At 39.6% G+C, this 25,853-nt stretch overlaps 2 protein-coding genes across 3 annotated transcripts; one reads left to right on the top strand and one right to left on the bottom strand.

Annotated features, from left to right (window-relative positions):
• Positions 1 to 544: 544 nt before the first annotated feature.
• Positions 545 to 18,980, top strand: cse1l (CSE1 chromosome segregation 1-like (yeast)). 2 transcript variants are annotated; one of them, XM_028446825.1, is made up of 25 exons: positions 545 to 661; positions 1,279 to 1,371; positions 1,491 to 1,633; positions 5,776 to 5,877; positions 5,953 to 6,098; positions 6,170 to 6,260; positions 6,899 to 7,006; positions 7,123 to 7,215; positions 9,287 to 9,454; positions 9,543 to 9,672; positions 9,734 to 9,799; positions 11,315 to 11,517; positions 11,612 to 11,696; positions 11,868 to 11,929; positions 12,040 to 12,176; positions 13,182 to 13,285; positions 13,355 to 13,452; positions 13,537 to 13,687; positions 13,763 to 13,971; positions 14,122 to 14,219; positions 14,306 to 14,391; positions 14,812 to 14,893; positions 16,008 to 16,154; positions 17,282 to 17,513; positions 18,760 to 18,980. In XM_028446825.1, the coding sequence occupies exons 2-25, from the start codon at positions 1,287 to 1,289 to the stop codon at positions 18,847 to 18,849; spliced, it is 2,916 nt and encodes a 971-aa protein (XP_028302626.1). In that variant the 5' UTR covers positions 545 to 661; positions 1,279 to 1,286; the 3' UTR covers positions 18,850 to 18,980. The 2 variants fall into 2 exon arrangements, with proteins under 2 accessions (XP_028302626.1, XP_028302627.1); XM_028446826.1 differs by having other exon boundaries at positions 636 to 762.
• Positions 18,871 to 23,949, bottom strand: LOC114463353 (retinol dehydrogenase 10-B-like). The gene is made up of 5 exons (XM_028446859.1): positions 23,449 to 23,949; positions 20,032 to 20,130; positions 19,815 to 19,960; positions 19,606 to 19,737; positions 18,871 to 19,508 (listed from the first exon to the last, which is right to left on the bottom strand). The coding sequence occupies exons 1-5, from the start codon at positions 23,896 to 23,898 to the stop codon at positions 19,334 to 19,336; spliced, it is 1,002 nt and encodes a 333-aa protein (XP_028302660.1). The 5' UTR covers positions 23,899 to 23,949; the 3' UTR covers positions 18,871 to 19,333.
• Between the last annotated feature and the right edge of the window lie 1,904 nt (positions 23,950 to 25,853).

Raw genomic sequence — 25,853 nt, 5'->3', positions numbered from 1 at the left:
ATATATATTTGAAAAAAGGCATCTAAAATGTACTTGATGAATGCTTGCATTTCTTTTGTGTATATTATTGAGGAAGGTAACTTGGATTGTTATTATTTATGTCGGGCATATAAACATTTTTTCTTCTGCCTGTTACAGTCTTGTTTTATATTTTTTAAATTGTGATTTATGTTTGAATATTTTTTTGTGAGACTGAAACAAATAAATAAACTGAAACTAAAAAAGTATAGAGGTGCACATAAGGTCCACCCCTTTCATGTCATAACAATGCTATTATAAACGTGCATTAACAACTCATTCCCCTTTGAATGTCATCAGTTCAATATGAAGTATTCTGACAGCACCTGTTTTTATTTGCAGTGTATACAAACAAATACAAACTTTTTTAAATTAATGTTCTAGGGTTTAGGACGCTCTAAAAAAACACACACACACACAGTTATTAACTTTCATATTAAATCTTATTTTCTGGTCAGTAGAAAACACTCACCTGCTGACATTTGTTATCGTTCAAGAACAACTGTGGAGGCGTGGCTTAGCATGTGGACCTATGTGCGCATGCGCAGAGGACTGACCGCGCAGTTTCTTTGAAAGCTGCCACTGAGCTCAGTCTGTGCTGTAGGGTGTTTGCATTCACTCTAAACAAAAAAAAACTCCACAGGTAAAACCTCACACGGAGCTTCTGTTCTCATCACATCTTCCTACAGGGACTAATGTGTCTTTTATGCTGACGGATGACGTTGTTGGGATAGGCTAAATCAGGTTAGCATCTAGCATGTTAGCGCGAACGTGCTAAAGACCGCAAGCACCGGGTGGTGGCACTTGGCTAGCCTTTACCACTAATCTTTCCCTTTTCTGTAGGGCAGCACTGTTGTGTTCATCGTTGACACAGCTCTGTTGGAAAGATATATTAGCCGCCATGTGCTATTATTCAAACTTGAGTGCTCCAAGCAACCTTTAGCTAGCTAGCTGTTGCCATTGGAGCGATTCAGCTAAAGCCAAAATGTGGGCTGTGTCCAAATAGTTCATCCTGGCTTTGTAGCAGAAGTGTCCATGTTTCATCAGAAAGATATTATGTTCATTTGGTATGCATCTGTTATTTTACACACCTCAATATTCATTGTTTAGCTATATTTGGGCTGCACACATGCAGTATGTATGTCTGTAATTCTGTAGTGTTGCCAATATTTTGTGTAAACCCAAGTTTAAACAGCTGTGGGTTAACATTGGGTTCCTTCAGACGTGTTTATATTAACACACCTGTTACTTTGTCATTAGTTGTCAGCATGGATCTGAATGATGCCAACCTACAAACTCTGACAGAGTTCCTCAGGAAAACTCTGGACCCAGATCCAGCAGTCAGAAGACCAGGTAGAACCTAAATGTTTTTATTTTTTAAAGCTTTCTTATTACTGACAAGTTTCCTCACACGTTTTATATTTCATTCATCTGCATAAAGTGTATATATATGTATTTTTTCTCTCTTACAGCTGAAAAGTTTCTTGAATCTGTGGAGGGAAACCAGAATTACCCCTTACTACTACTCACTCTGTTGGAAAAGTCTCAAGATAATGTCATTCGTGTCTGTTCAGCTGTTACATTTAAGAACTACATCAAACGAAACTGGCGAATTGTGAGTTGTTTTTTTTATCGTTATTGCTTCTGCGTTTGATACATGGTGATAACTGTATGAAATACCCTTTAATGTCATGGTTTTGGATTAGGAAAATATTAACACTACACCATAGAGCTGCACGATTATGGCCAAAATGATAATCATGATTATTTTGATCATTATTGAAATCACAATTATAATCACAATTATTTATCATATTAGGGGGGAATTTGTGTTTTTAATGCACCACTTTTAAACAAACAATATAGTTTAGTGCAAAATTAAGCTTTAAAAGGGAATTATAATAAAGATATAATAATACATTTTAAAAAATCAACCTAAGAATTTGAAATGTAACAAAGGCTAACTACATACATAAATACACTATTACAGAGTGCAAAGCCTTTTTTTTTTAAATATTAATATTCCTGACAATCAGGTTAATTTAATTGTGGCAAACAATCGTGATCATGTTAAAAATTTGATTAAATGTGCAGCCCTACTACACCCTGCAAAGTTATCTCTGTCTGTACTTGTTGGCATGATGCTCATTTGTTAAACATCCCTGACAAATATTGTGCTTGTAGTCTGGTGTCCACAGAAATATCATGATTTGAAATGTTGTGAGCTGTTTAACTAAATCATCAATTGGTGTAAATGGATGGCACTTTAAAATCTATTTTTTCTCAATTTGAGCAATTTTTCATTATTTACATTCCTTGTAACTGTTAAACTACCTAGGGATACACCAAATATCTGACCGAATAATGCAAAAAAAGCAGCATTCGGTTTTGCGAGTTAAAAACAAGGCCGAATAGTAGCGTATTACGCAATCAGACAGTGTGCAGTGATTTTGAGTCAGAAAAGTGTGTGAGCGTTGCTACAGAACCAGCAGCAGCTCTTCCTTTCCACACACAAACACAACCAGACTCTCTCCTTACCGCTCTCCGTTACCGCGTAAACGTTGGAAACCGTCTATTTCCACAACTGAGTCCTTTGTTAGCGCTGTCAGCCACAAATCCGTAAACATCGCCCTCATTTATATTGAACAGCAGTGTTTGTTTTAGCTGTTAGGTAGTTGCAGAAAGAGGAGCTGACATTCTAGGGGGCGTGTTAGGTGACGTCACCTGCCAACGTGGGCAAAATCCAACTCGCCCGTTTGGAGATCACTTTGTTTTTACAAAATGTGGAATAACAAGGGAGGGAGAAAACAGAACTTTTTCAACTCTGTCCCTCTGAATGAGGCTAACGTGATGTATATCATTGTAGCAAAACCATTATAAAGTGATTTTTTTTTTTTTTCATCATACCTCCCCTTTAATGCACTTTAGCTTTTTTGAATGCATGTTTTGTTTTATTTGAAGGGCTAATATAAATGAAAAACTTTGTTGTGCTTTTTTTTTTTTGAAAAGCAAAGGCTACTTGAATATTTAAAAAAAAATGTCATAATATTCAATAAACATTTACTTTCTTTAAACAAACCTGTCTAAAAATGTATTATAGGCTATTTATGCACTATTTAAAAATAGTGAAAAACGTAACCGTATTCGGCCAAGCGTTTATATTTTATTCGGCTTCGGCCTCAAATTTTCATTTCGATGCATCCCTAAAACTACCCTGTTCAATACTACTGTTTCATTAAGAGGATGATTGAATCTTACTTTATGGGCGACCGTGGCTCAGGTGGTAGTGGGTCAACTTCTGATCGAGAGGTTGAGGGTTCGATCCCAGTACCTGACTATGTGTCGAAGTGTCCTTGGGCAAGACACTGAACCCTAAGTTGCTCCCAGTGGTCGACAAGCACCTTGCATGGCAGTCCTGTCCCACTGGTGTGTGAATGTGAGAGTGATTGGGTGAATGAGCTGATATGTAAAGCGCTTTGAGACTGCTTCAGTGTGGTGATAAAGCGCTATATAAAATCAAGTCCATTTACCAAGTCCATATTCTATCGGCATAAGTAAATATAGTGATTAATCATGACAATAAATGAAAATTACATACATATGGGTACATACATGACCTCTGTATTTAACCCATCTGTCTATTCAGGGTTCTCATCAGGAATTTTTCACAGCATAAGGGGATCGCGTGGCATGGACAATTTTAAAAAGTTTAACTCTGAGGGCCACATTTTTAACTTTTAGTAAATCTAAAGTTGGGTTTGGTTTTGCCGCTGGCCCACCGAATCAAATAATGAATTTATCGAATTTGTAGAGAAACTTTTTTTTTTTTTTGCAAATTCGATTTAAAAAAAAAAAAAAAAAAAGTAAAAAAATTTCCTTTTTTTCCCCACCACTGTTTTTTCTGACTTTGCTTGAAATTGTTGAATGACAGAACGTCATTTAGTTTTTTGGGGGGGTTGTTTTATGCATTTTAACTCTTGAGGACAATCACAGCAATAAAGTTGCACTTTTGACAATATATCTATTGTCTGCAGTCGTTTTTAAGTGCATTAAAATGAATCGAAAGTCAAATTTTTCTGTAAAAAATCTGAGATTTATTTTTTAGGCAAAATCGGATGCACACATTTAATCGGGACGATAAAAAGAAGGCCCGGTCCGAGAAAACACGGCCCAAACCTGTCCGACCAGAATGAAGCCGATGTTTCTTTAAGCCCGAACATGTTTCAATCAGATGGTATTCAAGTCCGTGGGCGCGCATGTAATCTGATCCATTGTGAGTTGGAAACATGACGAGCTGATAGTGGACATGAGGAAGGAGAGGCGTCCTCATCAGCCACTGTCTATCCAGGAGCTGGAAGTGGAAAGGGTGAGCAGTTTCAAATATCTTGGGGTCCACATCAGAGACGACCTCACCTGGACCCTCAACACCACACAGCTGGTGAAGAAAGCTCAACAGCGGCTGTACTTCCTGAGGAGGCTGAGGAAATTTGGGATGTCCTCAAAGATCCTCAGCAACTTCTACAGCTGCATTGTTGAGCCCATCCTGACCAGCTGCATCACCGTGTGGTACGGCAACACCACTGTCATGGACCGCAAACGCTTGCAGAGAGTAGTGAAGACTGCTACGAAGATCACCAGGTCTCCGCTGCCCTCTCTGCAGAGCATCTACAAGCGCAGAGTCCACAGGAGAGCTGCCGCCATCATCAAGGACTCCACTCACCCCCAACACGGACTGTTCACACTTCTACCCTCAGGCCGGAGGTACAGAAGTTTGAAATGCAGGACCAGCAGACTCAAAAACTCCTTCTTCCCCTCGGCCATTAGACTCCTAAATAAGTGATTGGAGTCTAATGAACTATTCATTCACCCCCCCCCACCCCCCACCCCCTTCTCCACTGTACTTTGCACACCACCTGCATTCGCACTTTAGATGCGCCCATGCACAGCTAACACCATGTCTCTCTATTATGAAACAGCTTTTATGCACATACCATTGTATATATCACCTCTCCTCTGTATAGCTAATATATTTGTATTTTTAATTGTACAGGTGTTTTGTATTTAATGTTCAGGTTTTGTTGAATAACAGTGTTGCATGCCACTGTATTTATTATAGTTCTTTTATCTCGATTTATTCCTTTATTATTTATTCCTTTATTACGTAGGCATTCACTGGCGGTCGGCAAAGCAAGAATTTCATTGTACAGGGAAACGTGTTTCTAACTGTACAGATGACAATAAACACTTTGACTTGACTTGACTTGAGCAGCTTCATGTGCGCTATACACTACGTCTGGTTGAAGCACACTGTTTATAATGGACGGTAATTACGGTTACCAAGCAGAGTAAGTACACAGGCAGCATCGGGGGCAGCTAAGTGGCGACTGGTCCTCGGCTAAAGACAGAAGCATCCGATCAGATCACCAGTCAGCATTAAATTGACGGTGCGGCTGATGTATGTGTTTCTCGGTTATGGAGATTAAAAAGAGAGTTTAAACAATCCGTGCACGCCTGGAAGTCCCTTTTGTGTCCAATTGTGCAACAATTATTACGACGGTACCGATTAAAAAAGGAAAAAACTACATAAAATCCCCCTTATGTTGCTGAAAACTGAGCATGGGGGGCTCTATTGCTCTGTAGGGAAGCAAAATTACAACGTCTGGGGCCCCTACACTCAGCAGCGCTGGTGAGAACCCTGCTATTAATGCTTGGCCTATGCTTTAGATCACATTTTCCTCTCATACTTGTTTCTTTTAGATTGAAGATGAGCCCAACAAAATCTCAGAAGCAGACCGAACAGCAATCAAAGCAAACATAGTGAATTTGATGCTGAGCAGCCCTGAACAGATTCAAAAGCAGGTATATGCACGCACACCATCACCAGGCATGAAATATTATTGATCAGTAACCGAGAATTTATGTTTGTTTCCACAGTTAAGTGATGCAATCAGTATCATAGGAAGAGAAGACTTCCCTCAGAAATGGCCCGACTTGCTCACAGAGATGGTGACCCGCTTCCAAAGCGGTGATTTCCACATCATAAATGGAGTTCTTCGTACGGCTCATTCTCTTTTTAAAAGGTACAGCTCATGTCATCCAGACTAGATGTGTTTTAATGTACAGAAAACCCTCACGTGTTCTGCTTTTAAAGGTATCGTCATGAGTTCAAATCAAATGAACTCTGGACTGAGATAAAACTAGTGCTGAGTACGTTTGCTCTGCCACTGACGGAGCTGTTCAAGGTGTGTAAGATCTTATTGCCTTTATTTTTCCTGAGAGTTTCAACTTTGTTTTAAGGTTTAGTCAACCATTAAAAGCCTGTACTAGGGGTGGAACAATGCACTGAATTCACAATACAATATTTCTTCAGCGAGATCGATGCGATACAATGTTTTAAAGAAAAAGACAAAAAGCAGACTATTTTTTTTCTAAAATAATTTATTAGAATGTTTAATTAAAGAATATTCATAAAATTTAAAAATGTATTTTTAGGGATAAAATGCCTAAACCCCTGGGCCCTGTTTAAATCAATGGCTTTCCCCCCCCCTTTTTTAAATTAAGATTGATGTGAAACAAATGCAATTTTCTATTTAAAAAAAAAAATAATGATAATATTAATTACAATGAGTTTTTAAATAAATATTTTAGGAGCGAGTATCACCTGTTTTGCACTCTTTTTAAAAAGTAGCAATTCCTTTTACAAAAATGACCCAATTCTTACCAAAGGAGAAGTACATGTGTGTGACGAGTCAACTAGTTAAATAATTAAAAGATGAATCTCTATTTAAAGACTGCCCAAAATCCACTTGAAAGCCAACAAACTTATATTAACGTTGTAATGAGAATGGTGTTTCTCATAACGTCAATGATGTTTCCGCAGGCCACGATTGAGTTGTGTCAGACTCATGCAACAGATGTCAACGCTTTAAAGGTCCTGTTCTCATCCCTCACACTCATCTCCAAGCTCTTTTACAGTCTCAATTTTCAGGTCAGTTTATTAACCAGGCTTTAGCTGAATGCATTTTATTTTATAATCTGTTTTTTTTATGATTAAAACTCACAGGCATTGTTGCTTCAATATTAATTTTGTTTACATGTTCTCAGGACCTCCCGGAGTTCTTTGAGGACAACATGGAAACCTGGATGACCAACTTTCACGGCCTTCTAATGTTGGATAATAAGCTTTTACAAACAAATGTGAGTAATTGTTTGCTATCAGATCATCTCACTTGCATTTGCCACTAAAAAACATCTGCAAATTAAATGTTTTTTTTAAATTTTATTTTAACTTGTGCTTCCAAATACTTTTTACACTTTCATCCAGGGTTGGGGTCAATTACATTTTTTAGTTACAGCTACGTTTTCAATTACCGATGGTTTATTACAATTCAATTACGATTACAGTGACCAGCATTTTTTTTTTTCCAATTTCAATAAAATTACAATTTTTTTTTTATCCTCTGAAAGTCAATTACAATTACGTTCTCAATTACTAAAGTTCAATTATGCAAATAATGAATCACAAGTGCTGAGTCTGAAATAAGTAACTTAATAAAAGTTATTGTCTTGTGTTAACTTTCTGTTAGCATCTCTTATAACAGGTACTAAATCGACTGTAAATTACTAAAATACACTAAAAACAAATATCTAATCTCATATTTATTTCCTATCTATTGGTTATTTTGTTACGCTTATTAATCCATGAAAATATAGGTTTTAATATTTTTTGGTGTGGGCCTTGCCTTTTTTGTGTCAGTATACGCCTAGATTTAAAAAAAAATAATAATGAAATGGTAAAATGTGGGAAAGCTTGATATGAAACATATGTTAATAATTGTTAACTCCATTTATGTAGAACTTTACATAGAACTGTAACATGGTTTCCCAGTCAATTGCCAATTTGATTAGAATTTTCATGGCAATTACAAAGTCAACTATCTAAGCTCAATTACAATTTAATTCCGATATCAACAGCAACCACTTATTTTAAAATTACAATTACTCCATAATTTTAATGAATTATCAATTACGCATTTATAATTTACCCCAACCCTGCTTTCATCCTGAGCACAGTAAAGCTCTGCCTCCTTCAGGGAGAACACTCAGGGTTCCTCCCACTGATCCTTAAAAAGTCTTAAAAGGCATTGAATTCATGAATCTAAAAATAAGGCCTAATTGTCATTACAATGTCTGAAATCAATGTTTCAAAAGTCTGAAATTTTAACACGTAATAAGAATCATAGTAATTAGTCTCATGTTTCAAAATAAATGGTAACATTTGTTTTTTTAAAAATATACTGTATATATATATATATATATATATATATATATATATATATATATATATATATAATTTACCGTGACATCATGCAGTAACGACAGCGGAACCAACTCCAAAACAGTGACGTGGTTGCAGATAATCTCTTTTAACAACATGGCAAAATGTAAATTCAACAAACATTGTTTGTCCAAAACAGATTTTTGTTTTATTTTTTTGTATTTTTGTTGTTTCATAAATTTCTGGCTATTTTTGTAGTCATATTGTGTGTTTTGAGTGATTTTGAATGTTTTTAGTCTGTTTTTTTTTTTTTGTGTATTTCACTGTCATTTTGTGTATTTTTGTGTGTTTACTTTGGGGGCAGCCAGTTGCACTAGACACTGGAAAAAAATTGATCCTAACCCTATGTAATTGAATTATTTTCCTGTAGATTGGTAATTTCCTTGGCATTTAGTAATAAAATGTCTATCTCTGACTGTGGCTGAGGAGCGGGGTCTCTGTGGTCGGTAGATGCGTCCGTATAACACAATACTGTTATACTTTTGGTAACAAACATCTTGTTGAGCTTCAACAGTAACACACACACTTGTTCTATACTTACTTAGAACTAGATGGTTACACATTTTAGTCAGTGATATATAATATATAGTTGGGTTTTCTAAACAAAATCCTAACATGCCAGACATGACAAGTGGTTTTTGAAAAGTACATTTTGAGCCCTTACAAAAGCAGTTCGTGAACTGATATCCTTTGTGTTTTGTTCATGGGGAAAGATATGAGAAATTGTAATGTAAATCATAAACGTGATAGGCTGCCGATTTAATTCCGCCAATGCAGAAAATTTTTTTGGTGCTTTTAAATATTTTAATTTAGCATTAGACGTGCTCCTTGGAGAAAATGTTAGAGTAGAGCCCTGGATATTTCAGTCCTCCTGGTCCAACACAGCTCATGAATATGTTTTTGGTTCATTTCACCGTCTCCAACTCTTAGGATGAGGAGGAAGCTGGCCTCCTGGAGTTGCTGAAGTCTCAGATCTGCGACAACGCTGCTCTTTATGCTCAGAAGTACGACGAGGAGTTTCAGCCGTACCTGCCACGCTTTGTCACGGCTATCTGGAACCTTTTAGTTTCCACGGGCCAGGAAGTCAAATATGACCTGGTGAGAGCAGTGGGCACTGGGTGAGCTTTAGAGGGGTGTTTTCTTGTTTGCTACACTGACAGTGCACCTGTTTTTTGTTTTTTGTTAGCTTGTTAGCAATGCTATCCAGTTCTTGGCCTCGGTGTGTGAAAGGCCACACTATAAGCACCTGTTTGAGGACCAGAACACACTCACTAGCATTTGTGAGAAGGTCATTGTGCCTAACATGGAGTTTAGAAGTAAGTGTAGGAATTTTCCTCCATATATTACAAACCCACAGTGACTGTATTGTCATCATAGGTGCAGATGAAGAAGCCTTTGAAGATAACTCGGAGGAATATATCAGAAGAGATCTTGAAGGATCTGGTAACACATGCTTCAAACTTGTTTACATTTATGATTTTCTGTAAAGTCGTGATTGTGCCTGTCAGGATTGGGATCAATTATAATTGTAATTGTGTAATTGATAATCACTAACAATTATAGCATAATTATAACTGTAACTGAAAACATATGTTGCTGTTGTAATCATAATTGAATTGTAATTGAATTAAAGCTGCACTACCTGAATCTTGAACCATGGCTGAATTTGAACCGTAAATCCCACCCCCCACTCTGATTATCCCTCCCAGTCTCCTCCCCTGGAAGTGCTGAACATGCACACGCTCAGGTTGACAGTCTGAAGTTGCATCCAAGCATCTCCTAGTTCGTATTTTGTTGCCGAAAATAAATGTCATCGTCGCGGGTACGTGTTTGCACCGTGCACGCGCTTCACTATAAATTGTGGCAGCCAATAAGGAGGCTCCTTCGTGGGCTCTGCTCACCCCTCCTTTCTCTAAATCCTGTTATTGGAGCTGGAGGGGGTGACCGCCAACATTTTGTCTTCCGGGGTTTTATTAACTAAAATAATAAATATATAAATAAATAAAAACGATATACTATTGACGCTAATAAGAATCATTTTTTTATTAAAGAAAATAATTTGAGTACCCCAGCTTTAAGATGATTGACTTTGTAATTGTAATTGGCATGGAAATTCTATAAAAACTACAATTTAATTAAAACAAAAAACTGGGGACATTCTGACAGTATTTGGTAAATGGGGGTTTGTACAGCATTTTGAGTATGTTTCATTACAGTGCACAGGTAGTGTGTGTGTGGGGGTGATCTCATATCTGAAAGTATAACATTAGTTTGATCCATTTTGCAATGTGCAAGTCTTTTTGTAGGCATAGTAAAAATGTCAATCTTTCCATCTCATGAATCTGCTTGATAACTTCAACCCAATTATCTACTGTAGGTGCATCTTTTTGTAATAATTTACAAGTTATTGCTTTCTTTGCTGAAACAATCCGTATTTTCAGCAGGTATCTATCATGTCCTGTCATTCCTTCCAGTAAATCACCCTTATAAAGTGTTGTGCATCTTAATGGAATATTCTGGCCAAAAATATGTTGTAGGACTTCCTAAATGTTTCCTCAGAATATTAGCATTTTTATGTGGTTTTTGTTTTTTAAGAAATTAAAATTGAGGGGTATACTGACAGAAAACACTGACTTGTTATCATAAGAGATGCAAACAGAAAGTTAACACAAGAGGAAGGTTACATTTTATGGGGATATTTATTAAAAGCTCAGTAATTGTGACCCATTGAATTTGAACTTCAGTAATTGTAATTGACTTTCAGTGGAAAAATTATCATTGTAATTGGAAAAAATGCTGGTCATCGTACTCATAGTTGTAATTAACCTTGGATAATTGAAGACGTAATTCTAGTTGAAAAATGTAATTGATCCCAACTCTGGTACCTGTATTATTGTCCATTATGCCTAAAACTACTCAACATGTGCCATTAGTGAAGCTTTTTCCCTCTGTTCGCAGACATTGACACACGACGTAGGGCAGCGTGTGACTTGGTCAGAGGGCTTTGTAAATTTTTTGAGGGACCTGTCACTGCCATCTTCTCCGGTTATGTAAGCTCCATGCTTGCAGAGTACGCCAAAAACCCCGGAAGCAGCTGGAAACATAAAGACGCTGCCATCTACCTGGTCACATCGCTCGCATCCAAAGCCCAAACACAGAAGGTGGGGAAATATGGAGCAATACACTTTTGAATGTTTTTTTTGTGCTTTTTTTTTTTAACTGTTTTTTTTTTGTTTTGTTTTCCCTTTCCCACAGCATGGAATAACACAAGCTAATGAGTTGGTGAATCTGACTGAGTTCTTTGTGAACCACATTTTACCAGACCTAAAATCCCCCAATGGTAAAAAACAAAACAAAACCTTGATGTACCACAGAAATATACGTCTTTTAAAACCCACATAATTACGTGTTTTTCCCCCTGCTTTTATCATTTCTACTCTTTAATTGTAGTTCTACGTTGATTTTATTATATTTGCTGAAATTGATTCAAATGAAATGTTTTGATGTTTAGTGAACGAGGTCCCGGTGCTGAAGGCTGATGCCATTAAGTATGTCATGATCTTCAGAAGTCAGGTATTAAGGCATTCTTCCCCCCCCCCCCCACACACACACCTTTTTGTTGGTGCTCATTAAACAACAAGGGTTTGTGGCTAAAGGCTGCTTCTGTTTTTGCTTTGCTGCAGCTTCCTAAAGAGCAGCTGCTGCAGGCGGTTCCTCTGCTCATCGCTCACATGCAGGCTGAGAGCACGGTGCAGCACACTTACGCTGCTCACGCTTTGGAGAGGCTGTTCACTATGAGAGGCCCCAACAACAGCACCATGTGAGTGTGGACTCCAGTACACTCATGACACGTTCACACCAAAAGCATCAGGTGTACATGCACAATCGAGAGATCCGCTGCTCATCCCACGACTCCTGTGCGACACGTTTTGAAGCTTGGAGATTTCAAACTTTTGATGTATGTCCGGCGCCTCCAACGCGGCTGACGCTAGATTTGGGATTGTTGAAACTTTTGGGGCATATCGCAACGCGTCGAGCAATCAGGAGCTTTCCCCAACCGTAACAAGGTCAGAATAATGAAAAAAACACTAACTTGAGACAGATCGACAGGCGCTCTTCTGCTGGAAGATGGAGATGCGATCGCCGATATGGGTTAGCAGGTCGTCAAACTGGGCCCGAGAGAGACGGAAGTAGCATTGAATGCGACTCATCCGAGCACAGCTCGGGTGAATCCAGAAACGCCCTTCGACGATGTTGTCTGGCCACTCTCTGGATAATGTAGAGCCGATGAACGGGAGTCGGAGGCGGCGTGTTCAGCAAGGAACCCCAAACTTTTCTGCATTCACCCACACTTCTCTATAGCCCTCTGACATCACAGTGTACTCACTGAGTCACACCAAAATACATCCGACCAGAAACACAGCCTTCTTAACACAATAGTGTTCCCCACCATACCATATCATATCTCAGACTGAGTATAGCAAAATGTATGAACTCTAAAACAGAAAATATCAGCATTCAATGTTGTTTTGGCGCCGTGCATTACGTTTAATCTGGTTGGTCGGCTATGATGTGAAGCATTTGATATCTGGTCATTTCATTTTTTGTAGTTTCACTATGTCTGTTGATCATTTTAAAACAAAAAAATAATAATTTATTCAGTAAAGGTTGGGTGTAGAGATGTGACAAATTACTTTGCTTCTTTTAAAATGTACTTAAGTACAAGTAGAAGTACTTTTTTGAGAATAATTCTAAATCACTAAAAGCAACTCAATTACAGGAACGTGAGTACTTGTAATCTGTTACTTTCACCTCTGGTTTTCAGGATCAGCTCTGCAGAAATGGCACCATTCACTGAGCAGCTGCTCATTAACTTGTTTAAGGCACTGACTTTTCCTGGTTCCACAGAGAATGAATACATTATGAAAGGTTTGTAGGAGTTCCTTAGACGTCTATAAACTCAACACACACTTCATGTATCCCTATTTTTTTTTAAAGCCATTATGCGCAGCTTCTCCCTGCTGCAGGAGGCCATTGTCCCCTACATTCCAACACTGATTGGTCAGCTCACTCAGAAACTGCTCCTCGTCAGTAAGGTAGCCAACTATTTCTTCTGGCAGTGGTTTTCTTTGGGGTGGTGGTTGTAAGTTTAATGTTGCCATGTTTTCCCACCCTTTCAGAATCCCAGTAAGCCTCACTTTAACCACTACCTGTTTGAGTCGCTCTGCCTGTCGGTGCGGATCACCTGTAAGGCCAACCCTGCCACCGTTAGTAGCTTTGAGGAAGCGCTCTTCCCCGTCTTCACTGAGATTCTTCAGATTGACGTCCAGGGTGGGATAATTAGTCACAAAATTATTTTGCACAGGTTGATTTGAGTTAAACTAATTATATTTGGTTTTTTTGCAGAGTTTCTTCCCTATGTGTTCCAGGTCATGTCTCTCCTACTAGAGATCCACTCCAACTCTATTCCCACCTCCTATATGGCGTTATTCCCCCACCTGCTGCAGCCTGTGCTGTGGGAGCGTACTGGGAACATTCCCCCTCTGGTGCGTCTCCTTCAGGCCTACCTGGAGAAAGGAAGTCCTACTATTGCCACCTCTGCAGTGGATAAAATTGTGAGTTTTCAGGGTATTCAGGATTAATGCACAGCTTTTTTAGGTCTATACGTTTTTACACAGTTGGATGAACTAAAGTGAATTGCTATTTGTCTTATTTTATTGTTAAGCTCCTGTTTTGGTTTCACTTTTCTTTCATTTCTCTGTCAGCCTGGTTTACTTGGAGTCTTTCAGAAGCTCATCGCCTCCAAAGCCAATGATCACCAAGGTTTCTACCTTCTCAACAGCATCATCGAGCACATGCCCCCGTATGTGTTGATTTTATTACTCCTCACTAAGTTATCACTCAGCTTGTTTTTGGTGACATTAATAACTTGAATAACTTTCTTCTCAGGGAATCGATCATGCAGTACAAGAAACCGATTTTTGTCTTGCTCTTCCAGAGGCTCCAGAGCTCCAAAACCACCAAATTCATCAAGAGTTAGTACAAGCACTTCATTGTCCTCTTCACTGTTACACAGCTTATAATGTAATGGAACAGACAAGATGCACAATGTTGTTATCAACCAAACTTGCTGTTGTCGTTTCCACTGTTCAGATCTTTTTGTTATGGTAAATAAACTTGATTTATGTAGCGCTTTATCCTCACACTGAAGTAGTCTCAAAGCGCTTTACTATATCAGCTCATTCACACACCAGTGAGACTGAGCTGCCATGCAAGGCACTGGTCAACCACTGGGAACAATCTAGGGTTCAATGTCTTGCCCAAGGACACCTCAACACATAGACCAGTATTGACTGGGGTTGAACCCCCAACTTCTTGCTTAGAAGACAACCCTCTCTACCACCCCAGCCATGGTCGCCCCATGGAACCTTACGGTTTAAATGTTTCTCTAACAGGTTTTTTGGTGTTCATCTGTTTGTACTGTGTGAAGTACGGAGCCATTGCTCTTCAGGAGATCTTAGATGGCATCCAGCCAAAGTAAGTCTGCTTTCCTAATGAAGTTTAACATGTCATGGAAGTTTCCAGTCAATTGTGCATTTACATAAAGAGAAGTTGTTTCTACAGTGCTATTTTCAAGTAAGGTCCAGTTTTTTCATCATTTACCTGCTTCTTAAACTATTGTTTAAACTCTGTGAGTCCATGTAGTGAACTTAAATTGTAAGCTTTAGATTGTGTAATACTAGGGATTTCGTCAGGTGACGTTTGTCATAACTCCTTGTTAAGAAGCCAGGAGTAAAAAAAAAAAAAAGTGGTCGTCAGGAAGGGACAGTCAACCTCCATCATGGACTGTTGGTGATCTCATTTCTAGTGAGCAGCAGCATGTCATGTGTGTAACTTTGGGTTTTTTAACCTTGGGGTCACCTGGAAATAAAATGGGGTCGCCTGAAATAAATTACTGATTAAAATTATATTATGTTTTTTGTATCTATTTTTAATTATCTATTATGCACAATAAAAAAACAATATCACAGGAACAGATATACAGTGCAGGAAGAGGCAGAAAGCTCAAATAATAACTATTTTTCAAATTAAAATTCCACACACAATCCTAAACGACTGTATTGTATATTTTCACTTCCTCAAATATAATTCTAGTTCAAATAAAATGCAGTATAACAATATCTGAACAAAGATTTTCACTTTGTGCACTTACTACTCTGTATTTGTAACACAGTATAAGAAATCTGATTTTAAATACCTTGCCAGAAATTTGTGTTATGAAAATTGGATCAAGACCCAAAAAAGGTTGAAAACTTCTGGTGTAACTGAAGTCCACAGTAACAGCTCCAGAAATGCTGAAAGTAGCCGCACATCCTTGTTTTATGTGTAATAAATAAAAACGATATTTTAAAGAAATGTGGAGAAAAGTACATCTAAAACGGATATCAAGTGAAAAATCTGCTTCCCATTAGTATTGTTCTAAGGAATAAAAATGTTCACAAACTTTTTTTTTTTAACTGAATATGCACATCTATTATTTATTTGAATTACATAAAATGTGATATTGTAAACATGAATAGAACAGGTACTTGTTAAACTAATGCTGATTTAAAGCCAAGGTGAAACACATCTCTGTATTTCTGTCTTGCAGAATGTTCGGCATGGTGTTGGAAAAAATTCTCATTCCTGAGGTTCAGAAAGTGTCGGGACCAGTTGAGAAGAAGATCTGTGCTGTGGGCATCACGAAGATCCTCACAGAGTGTCCGTCAATGATGGACACGGAGTACACCAAACTGTGGTAAGATGGATGGATGGCCGCAGATGGAGAGAACTTGGTTTTAATTGGCTTTTCACCATCTCCTGGATCTTCTGCAGGCATATTATTATTGCATCTAAAAGCTTTGTTGCATGTGTGCTGAGTCATACAGGCTTCTGTCTTGATAGAATCATCCTCAGATTGTAGCCAACTTGGCTCAAATGTTGCAGTCATTTTAAAGGACATTTGTACCCACAATGCTTTGCTGTTGGCAGTGAAGTGAAGTGGGATGCCCACTTTAGTGATCTGTTTGTAGCCTGACATCATTTACATATTTTTATGATGAACCTGGTTCATGTCATGTTCGTTGTCATTTAAATTAGAGTTTCTCAAATGGGGGTACGTGTACAACCTAGGGTGTACATGAATGCACTACAGGGGATACATGAGAGCGAGGGTTAAAAATTAACAAATGAAAGCATTTAAAACTGGGGATTTATAAAGTAGTTTTTTAGTTAATGATAATCATTATAATGATGAAGTAAATTATCTTCATTAAAACATGAACTGAAAATACAATAAACAGTCTTGGTCCTACACCAGGTGGGAGATGACCAGAAATAACTAAAACTATGGAAATATAGCTTTATATTGGCACTAAATATTGTTTCATTCAAATTTGATTCATGAAAATGTGTCTTTTCCTCATTCGTTCTATCATTATGCTTTATACTTGGATTCAGAAATAAGAGATGGGGGGATTTAAATTATGGAAACTTGTGAAAAATATTTCAAGCCTCCTGAAATGTTTTGAAATCGCTTTTGTTTCTTCATATTTGTAGTTTCCCAAATGGATCGCCTTTAATGTCTTTAATAGTTAAATCTAACTTACTGTAGGGAGTTTTTGAATGTTAAGATTGGGATCCAAATTACTGGATGACAAATGTGTAAAGCGGTGGATTTTTTTCTTCTTATTGTTGTTGACAAGGAAAGGAATTGAACTGTTTAAATAACCCTCAAAGTGCTGTATACGAGCCATTTAACATTCAGTATTGTAAACTAAAGCCCATCTGATTCTTTCAGTTTGTATCTGTAATTCCTAATAAGAATGTTTGATCTGAATACACACATGCTGTTAATGAGCTGGTTCTCTGACTGCGTCTGTGCAGGATTCCACTGCTGCAGGCCCTCATTGGCCTGTTTGAGTTACCAGAAGACGACAGCATCCCAGACGATGAGCATTTCATCGACATCGAAGACACACCCGGATATCAGACGGCTTTCTCACAGCTGGCCTTCGCGGGCAAGAAAGAGCACGACCCGATTTCCAACATTGTTGGAAATCCAAAAATCCTACTAGCCCAGTCGCTGCACAAGCTCTCTACGGCCTGTCCTGGACGGGTATGTGCTGCCCCCCACCTAGGGCTGCACACCCCCATGAGTTGACTGACATAAGTTACATGTAAATAAGTGTCGTTCGCTAAATTATGACACCTTTGGAGCTATGTTGGCATTTTTTTGGGTTAGGTGGAAGGATCTAGAGGGTTTGAGTAGGGTTATGGTAACCAACAACACTTAATGACACCTTATTCATGCTCATGACAGGTGTCATGTCATAATAATGACAGCGTAATAACAGCCCTATGTATAAAACTTCAGGTAAAGTGTTACCATATAATTTAGTAGATCATCTCCAACTCTCTTGTAGTTGATTCACAGCAGTCATTGAGTATGACACGGGACTCCGGTTTAATTACACAGCTGCAACGTTTATTTTGCCAATCACTCAACAATGGCATACAGTTTATAATCGATCTGCTCTGGTCACAAATGCTCCCTCACACTGGTCGAGTGCCCACACACACTATCAACAAATGTTATGTTCAGGTCCTGCATAGAAATTCTTTAACTCTTCCACTCCCACACAGTCACAAGGCTGCGTTTAGGTCCTGAAACATGTAGAGTTTGATTTTCTGTGAATCTGTATCAGGAGTACCGAAGGAATTCGGTCGATACCTAAAAAACAACCCAAATTCATATGATCGGATCGGTGATCGTTTTTTTTTTTTGTTTTTTAGCTCACTGATCGGTGATTGGCCCAAAAATCCTGATAGTGTAAAGCCAGTTAATTAGTATTAATCGGTTAAAGTTTTTGCTACTGGTTGACCATGAGCATCCCTAATCTTGACTTCAGGTCATGTGTAAAAAGTGTAGCAAAGTTGTGTGCGCCACAGGGTAACACAACTAATCGGTTCAACCACCTGAAAAACCATCGCAAACTCAAATACATTAAATACATTAAAGGCTAAAGCTAATGTTGCTTCACACAATCCATGTTTATCTCCTGCAGACAATCAAGCCAGAAAATGTTGACAGGCTGGTGTTTCTTGCCCAAAACCTATAGGCTTAAGTTTTATCTTAACTTTTATTTATACGCTGTAATTGTTTTCAAGGAGATGCACTCTGAGTCTGTAACAATGTATTATTATAGTTAGTCCAGAGTAAATTCATTGTTGAGTAAATTTGACTATTTATCATTCTTGTTTTTCCCATAATCATGCATCCCTACCTCCACCTGTAATGAAGCAGTGTGTTTAAATGATCATTAGCAAAGGTCTAATTTATTGGCTCTTTGTCTGTGTTGCAGGTTCCTTCTATGCTGAGCACTAGCCTAAATGCAGAAGCTCTGAAGTTCCTCCAAGGATACCTGCACGCTGCCACGGTGCAGCTTGTTTAAGACTGATGTGATCATCTCCCTCCGCAGGTCAAACAATAGACCTGTGAGACGTGACAGACTTGTTGTGATTTGACAGATATCTGTTTACCAGAGAAATAAAATTAAAAAAATCACTTTCCCTGATCAATTCAGGCTTTGCTCCGACAGATTCTCTATTTTTACTGTTTTTAAAGTCCTGGTGTGAAGGTGATTGGTGATTCATGACTTTCTTTGGGTTGCTGTGTGACAAAGGCTTATATCACGCATGCATCAAAGCAAATATTAGGCTTTTTCCTTTGATTGTTTCTCGTAAGTTTGTCTAGGTTTGAGCTTCGTTTCTGCACAGTTTGTGAAAAAAGAGGCACTTGTATAGATCTTATATTAACAGTCTTTGTGATTTAAGGTTTTTTCACAGCTAATAAATACAACTCTAACACAAAGTAGACAATATACAGTACACTGCTGAATTTTTTTTGGTGTCAAATTTCACAGATGTGTAAATCAGCTATTGGTCTTTGCATTTGTCCATAAATAAGCCTGGCTGTGAGAGGCTTGAGGAGTCTAAAGGTGATTGAACATGACTGGAGTTTTTCATTTCAATGTTCTTGATGAAGGGCAGCATGCACTTGTCACCGCCCATGAAGCGATATGTTGCAACGTTGGCCTCCCAGGGTAACAACCTTTGAAAGAAAAGAAGCAACCGTAAGTTTAGCAATGCAATGCACAAGGTTTGGTGTCATACTTAAAGGAAATACAAATACGTGGTCCAATACTTACGCTCTTGTAAGGAAGGGGATGTACATAAGGCGAGGAATGCATATCATTCGCTGTTCTGCTAAAATAGCTTTCATGGCCTGCTGCACTGTGTAGAGAGGCTCCAGAGGAGGAATCAGTCCACGGAGCTCCTTCCTGGTGGACGTCACATGACAAAACACTTGACTTACTGATATTTGCATCAAAATTTGCAAAGGTTAGTGTTGTCTCACCTGATTTCACAGCCTGCAAACATCCCTGTGTCGACAATATAAGGACACACTAAAGTGGTTTTGATGCCGCTCAGGTTCTCTGCCAACAACTCGTGTGTCAGTGACTCGTGGAAACCAACGGCTCCAAATTTACTGGCGCAGTAATCCTGGAGGAGTAGAATGAGGACACGGTGAATGGTTGTCTTTGATTGTGAAACCGCAGTTTGTGATAAAGTACCTCCACACAGGCAGTGCTAAACAATCCCAGAGCACTGGCCACCGTTACCATGTGACCGTGGTTTTTGACTTTCATCTGAGGCAGGAAGGCTTTGGTCATCTGTGGGGAGAAATTAAATGAGTTTAAATTCCCACTGGGAATAGAGGTCTTGATTTTCAGGGACTGTTTTTGGCACTTTCGTGCTTAATTTTTTACACAATAAAAATATTTGCCACTTGAGATTTGTAATATTTGCATGGCTGGAATTTAAAACATTTTGAGGGTAAAGTGAACAAAGTATACATAACATGTGCAGATCAAACATTCCTGAAATGAGTTGGTTGTGGTGATATCTGCCAGTAAAGTTGATTAAGAAAAAAAAAAAAACAGTAGAAAGTTAGTCATTGTGGTACCAAACCTACAGTGGGGGGAAAAGCCCCAAATTTAGAAAATAAAACATATCAAACATTTTAATGTTGCACAAAATAAAATGTATAAAATATTGTTTTTATATCAATTGTTAAATGCAAGAAATGAAATACCATAAACTAAATAAAACACAGTAGGCTACTCAAAGTTATATTAGTGGGCAGTAATGCTCCTTGCCGTAGATGCCAACCGCAGTAAAACTACGCTAAAAAAAAAAAAAAAAGTTATCAGTATAATATATGGCAGTGGTTCTGCAACCTGTGGCTCTTTGACTGTTTTGTAATGACTTCCTATAGACTTAAACTTAAAAATAAATCACATTTCAATAACTCTGCCACCTTCCTACTTTGCCTCCTATCAACTTTCCTTGCATCTGTGGCTAACCTTAAGTTTTAAATGCCTGGTAAGACGATTAAACCAAAAAAAAAAAAAAAACTGGAAGATGGAGATTTTAATTGTGTGGGGACAATTTAGTTTAACTGCCAACGTGCCCGCTTAATATGCATGTTTGATATGTGGCAAGAAATTAGAAATTGGCATGTGTTGACTGACGGGATCATGTGTCATCAAATTAAATTTATTATTTGTAGTTTTAAAATAAAATATAGAAAATGTTAACTGTATATCAACTTTTATACACTATTGTCCTAATTGAGATGGTATTTTTTCGGCTCCAGAAGGACTTGTTTTTGCTTCCTATTTTCATGAGCTGAACTCAAAAGATCTAAAAAAAAAATTTCTATATCCGCAAAAGACCAATTTCTCACCAATATTGTTCACAAGTGTTTAAATCTGTGTTAGTGAGCACTTCTCCTTTGCAGAGAGAGTCCATCCCACCTCACAGGTGTGGCACATCAAGATGCTGATTAGACAGCATGATTATTGCACAGTTGTGTCGTAGGCTGGCCACAATAAAAGGCCACTCTAAAAATGTTCTGTTTAATCACACAGCACAATGCTACAGATGGCCGTCTCCAAAGGCGCTTCAGAGAATTTGGCAGTACATCCAACAGGAATCACAACTGCAGACCACGTGTAACAACACCAGCCCTGGACCTCCACATCCAGCATGTTCACCTCCGTGATCGTCTGCACAAACTGTCAGAAAACGTCTCAGGGAAGCTCATCTGCTCATTGGGGTCTCGACCTGACTGCAGTTTGTCATCGTAACCGACTTGAGTGGGCAAATGTTCACATTCAATGGCGTCTGGCACGATGGAGAAGTGTTCTCTTCCCGGGATAAATCTGGGTTTTCACTGTTCAGGGTATGGCGTCGTGTATGTGAGCGGTTTGTTGATGTCAACGTTGTGGATGGAGTGGCCCATGCATGGGGGCAGTGGGGTATTGTATGGGCAGACGTATGGACAATGAACACAGGTGGCATTTTATTGATGGCATTTTGAATGCACAGAGATACCATGATGAGACCCTGAGGCCCATTGTTGTGCCATTCATCCACAACCATCACCTCATGTTGCAGCATGATAATGCACGGTCCCATGTTACAAGGATCTGGACACAGTTCCTGGAAGCTGAAAACATCCCAGTTCTTGAATGGCCAAAGAGGAGTGGACCAACATTCCACAGGCCACAATCAACAATAAATAAAGCAAAACTGCACATTCCAGAGTGGCCTTTTATTGTGGCCACCTGTGCAATAATCATGCTGTCTAATCAGCATCTTGATATGCCACACCTGTCAGGTGGGATGGATTATCTCTGCAAAGGAGAAGTGCTCACGAACACAGATTTGTGAACAATATTTGTGAAAAATAGGTCTTTTGTGTATATAGAAAATGTTTTAGATCTTTGAGGTCACCTCATGAAAAATGGGAAAATAAAAGTGTTGCGTTTATTTTTTTTGTTCAGTGTAGTTTCCAGCCACGCGTAAAACGATTTGGAAAAATAAAATCAATTCTAAAAAAAAAAACAAAAAAAGTAATTGAAAATTGGGTTACATGGTAATAATGTGGTGTTTATGTTGTGCTGTTTTTATAGTCAAATATTTACTGAAAAATTGTCAATCTTTAGACCACATGTGTCAAACTCAAGGCCCGGGGGCCAAATCTGGCCCTTTGGAACAATCCAATTCAGCCTGTAGGAGAAAGTAAAAATGACAGAGAAAACATTAAGCATTGTTTGTAAAATTATGCACTAGTTTAGTCAAAGATATTTCAGCCCCTCCAAATACACAAATTCAATAAACGTAATATTTGCTGGACTTGGATTATTCCAAAGCCTCTATCACATGATGGCTGTCATTTTTAATCGAAAATTGTTATAAGAACTCTCAATTCCTCCAAAACCCTCCACTTTTCCTCACATTATTTCAGAACAGAAATTGGCACAAAATCAATACAATTTAAAGTGATGATCCGGAGGTATCTGTCACTTAAGATAATATATGTGCCATACATAGTTATGTAGAAGGAAGTCGGTGTAGGGAAAATTATTTTGAGATGAATTGTTTTCCAACCTAAAGTCTGTGGCCCAATTGAACTCAAACTGGTTCATTTGGCCCCTGAACAAACATGAGTTTGGCACCCCTGCTTTAGAGCAGCGAGATATGGATAGAGGTGGGATTCGAACCCTTAATTATGTTGCATCAGTGCGCGATTGACACATTTCAGAGGTTGGCCCTCATTCGGGGGCCACACCTGGGGCTGCGGCCCAATGAATGATGTTAATGAACTGTTTATCCTTTTTTTTTTTCTATGATGGAGGCAGTAAGCGGATCAGATGTAGGTTCGCATGCCTATGTGGGGTCCTTTGCTCTTAGAGTGTAGGTGGGCCAGGCGGGCTGCTGTGGGGCAGGTCGCCCTGATCCCTGATCCCTGATCCCTGATCCGTGCACACATGGCTGCACAAACACTGACGCACACCAGAGGAGAGGATGGTTGTTACATAATCTGTGTCACACTGGTACATGATTGAGCCAGTTTGTTTGGCGCCTATAGAGGAAGTCGCGCGCTGTGGATGTCAAGTGTCCGTGCGTAAAAGATGCGTTACCCAGAAAAGCGCGTGGCAGTTGACCAGCAGCGTCCTCTCCAGCAGCTCATCAGGACAGTCCAACAGTCTGCGTCCGGCCACCACCCCGGCGTTGTTGACCAGGATGGACACGCACCCGACGTCCGCCCGCACCTCCTCCGCCGCCTCGTAGATGCTCTCCCGCTTGGAAAGATCCACCGTGTACGCGCGCACCTGCACGCCCAGCTCCCGTGCCAATCGGGCGGTGTGCTCGTTGGCGTCAGAGTTACAGTCCCACAGGACCAAGTCTGCGCCTTCTTTGGCGAACTCCAGGGCAAAGAGCCGCCCCAGCGCCCCCCCGGCCCCCGTGATCAGACACAGCTCTCCGTCTACGCACTTGAGCCGAGGCCGCAGGAAGGTCTGGATGACCGCGTTCAGGATGGAGAAGGTCAGGTTCAGGAGCATCAGCAGCAGGTCTACGATGACCATCATGGTGCTGCTGTGATCAACAACCACACGCACACCAAGCCCTGGAGCGGTGTGTTTGTGTGCGTGACGGAGGTCGACTTTATATAACCTGTGTGTGTGTGTGTGTGTGTGGGGTGGGGGGGTGGGGGGATCAGGAGACCAACTCACGCACATTTATGTAAACAGTGGATGTAAAGTGTGATATGGATTAGGAACACACACACACACACACACACACACACACACACACACACACACACACACACACACACACACACACACACACACACACACACACACACACACACAACTTACTAACTTACTTATGTCAAGTTTTGTAGCATGTCCTGGCTTTTTAAGTATTTTTAACTAATAACTTTTGAGTAAATGGAACTATATTTGTTTATAAGTAAACATAACGTAAAAACATTTCTTAAGTACAGCTTTATAGAATTAAGTAAGTACATGCTAAGAATGAAAGTCCTGTTATTTCTGTTGTTTTAAATCGGAATTATTTACAGATAAACTGAATTCATGTAACACATGCTAAAATACAATCAGATCTCAGGGTACTTCACCAAATACGTAATAGATTATAACAAATAAATAGTAATCAGTCATTTATAATCAGTAAATTGTAATCACCAGTAACAATTTGATTGGGTCACATATGAAATGCATTCAACATTAGTGGAAGACAAAATGTATTTCATATTATTTATATATTATTTTAATGTGTGTGTATATAGGTAAGTTTTGAGCAGCTGCGAGGATAATTTTTATTAAGTTAGTCTCCGACGCAGAAGGTGGCGCTAATGCGTCCAGGCCAGGGTACTACACACAAAAAAAATCATGGACGCTAGCCTGGAAGCTAGGAGAATCAGGGACTCTAGCCTGGAAGCTAGGAGAGTCGGGGACGCTAGCCTGGACCTTGTAGGGCTGGGCTGTCTTCTTAGACGGGCGTTTACCTTGGAGGCTCCGGGGTCCTCCGAAGGCCAGTCAAGTGCCCAGGTAGGGGTCCCTGGCAGGAACTTCCTCTTGTTGAATCCTGCCCACCCTAGCCTCCAGGAGGAAGCTCTGCCAATAGGTAATCCCATTCCACCAGGTTCATCTCCGCTGGGTCCACTCATGGCTGGTTCGTTCTGTCACGCTGTGTGGATGCAGACCCAAATACAGAGACAGGTGGAGGCAGCAGGCAGAGAGAATGTTGGTGAGTCCAGTATATTTTAATAACAAAACCCAAAAAGGCACGAAGAAACCATGGAACAAAACACAGCAGAACACGAGGAGGCTGACATCAATGACGAACCAGCAATCATTCAGTGTCCAAGCGCTCTGCTAAATAGTGCAGGAAGTCTGATTGGGTGGGGGCCACACCTGGATGGTAATTGGTAAATGGACTTGATTTATATAGCGCTTTATCACCACACTGAAGCAGTCTCAAAGCGCTTTACATATCAGCTCATTCACCCAATCACTCTCACATTCACACACCAGTGGGACAGGACTGCCATGCAAGGCGCTAGTCGACCACTGGGAGCAACTTAGGGTTCAGTGTCTTGCCCAAGGACACTTCGACACATGGTCAGGTACTGGGATCAAACCCCCAACCTCTCGATCAGAAGACGACCCACTACCACCTGATCCATGGTCGCCCATGGATGCAAGACATGAGGCAGCTAACCAGTCACGACCCAAACACACTGACATTACTGGGAGGTGGAGACATGAGCATGAATACCTGGAACACTAAGACAAGAGTTAACACAAGGGGGGTATGTTACGAAGCAAGATGACCTTTTCTCACGCTAACTTCCAAGATTTAATCAGTGTGTCCTGGACTACGAAGCTCGCTAACGTCTTACGGAGCTAAATCACCATGGCAACTTATGCTGGTTATAGCCTGGTTTGCACCAGGTTCTTCTCTGGCTAAGATCTTAGCGAGTGCTAAAGTTCTGCCTCCTGATCAATCAGATCTC

This window comes from Gouania willdenowi, chromosome 5, assembly GCF_900634775.1.
Source record: "Gouania willdenowi chromosome 5, fGouWil2.1, whole genome shotgun sequence".
Taxonomy (NCBI): Eukaryota; Metazoa; Chordata; class Actinopteri; order Blenniiformes; family Gobiesocidae; genus Gouania; species Gouania willdenowi.
This window is presented reverse-complemented; position numbering and strand designations above follow the sequence as displayed.

Coding starts and splice junctions, on each gene's coding strand:
- cse1l (XM_028446825.1), top strand. CDS start 1,287: ATGGATCTGAATGATGCCAACCTACAAACTCTGACAGAGTTCCTCAGG. Junction 1,634..5,775: donor TCAAACGAAACTGGCGAATT/GTGAGTTGTTTT, acceptor TGTTTCTTTTAG/ATTGAAGATGAGCCCAACAA. Junction 14,220..14,305: donor ATCATCGAGCACATGCCCCC/GTATGTGTTGAT, acceptor CTTTCTTCTCAG/GGAATCGATCATGCAGTACA.
- LOC114463353 (XM_028446859.1), bottom strand. CDS start 23,898: ATGATGGTCATCGTAGACCTGCTGCTGATGCTCCTGAACCTGACCTTC. Junction 20,131..23,448: donor ACTGCCACGCGCTTTTCTGG/GTAACGCATCTT, acceptor TTCTCCCCACAG/ATGACCAAAGCCTTCCTGCC. Junction 19,961..20,031: donor TTAGCACTGCCTGTGTGGAG/GTACTTTATCAC, acceptor CTACTCCTCCAG/GATTACTGCGCCAGTAAATT.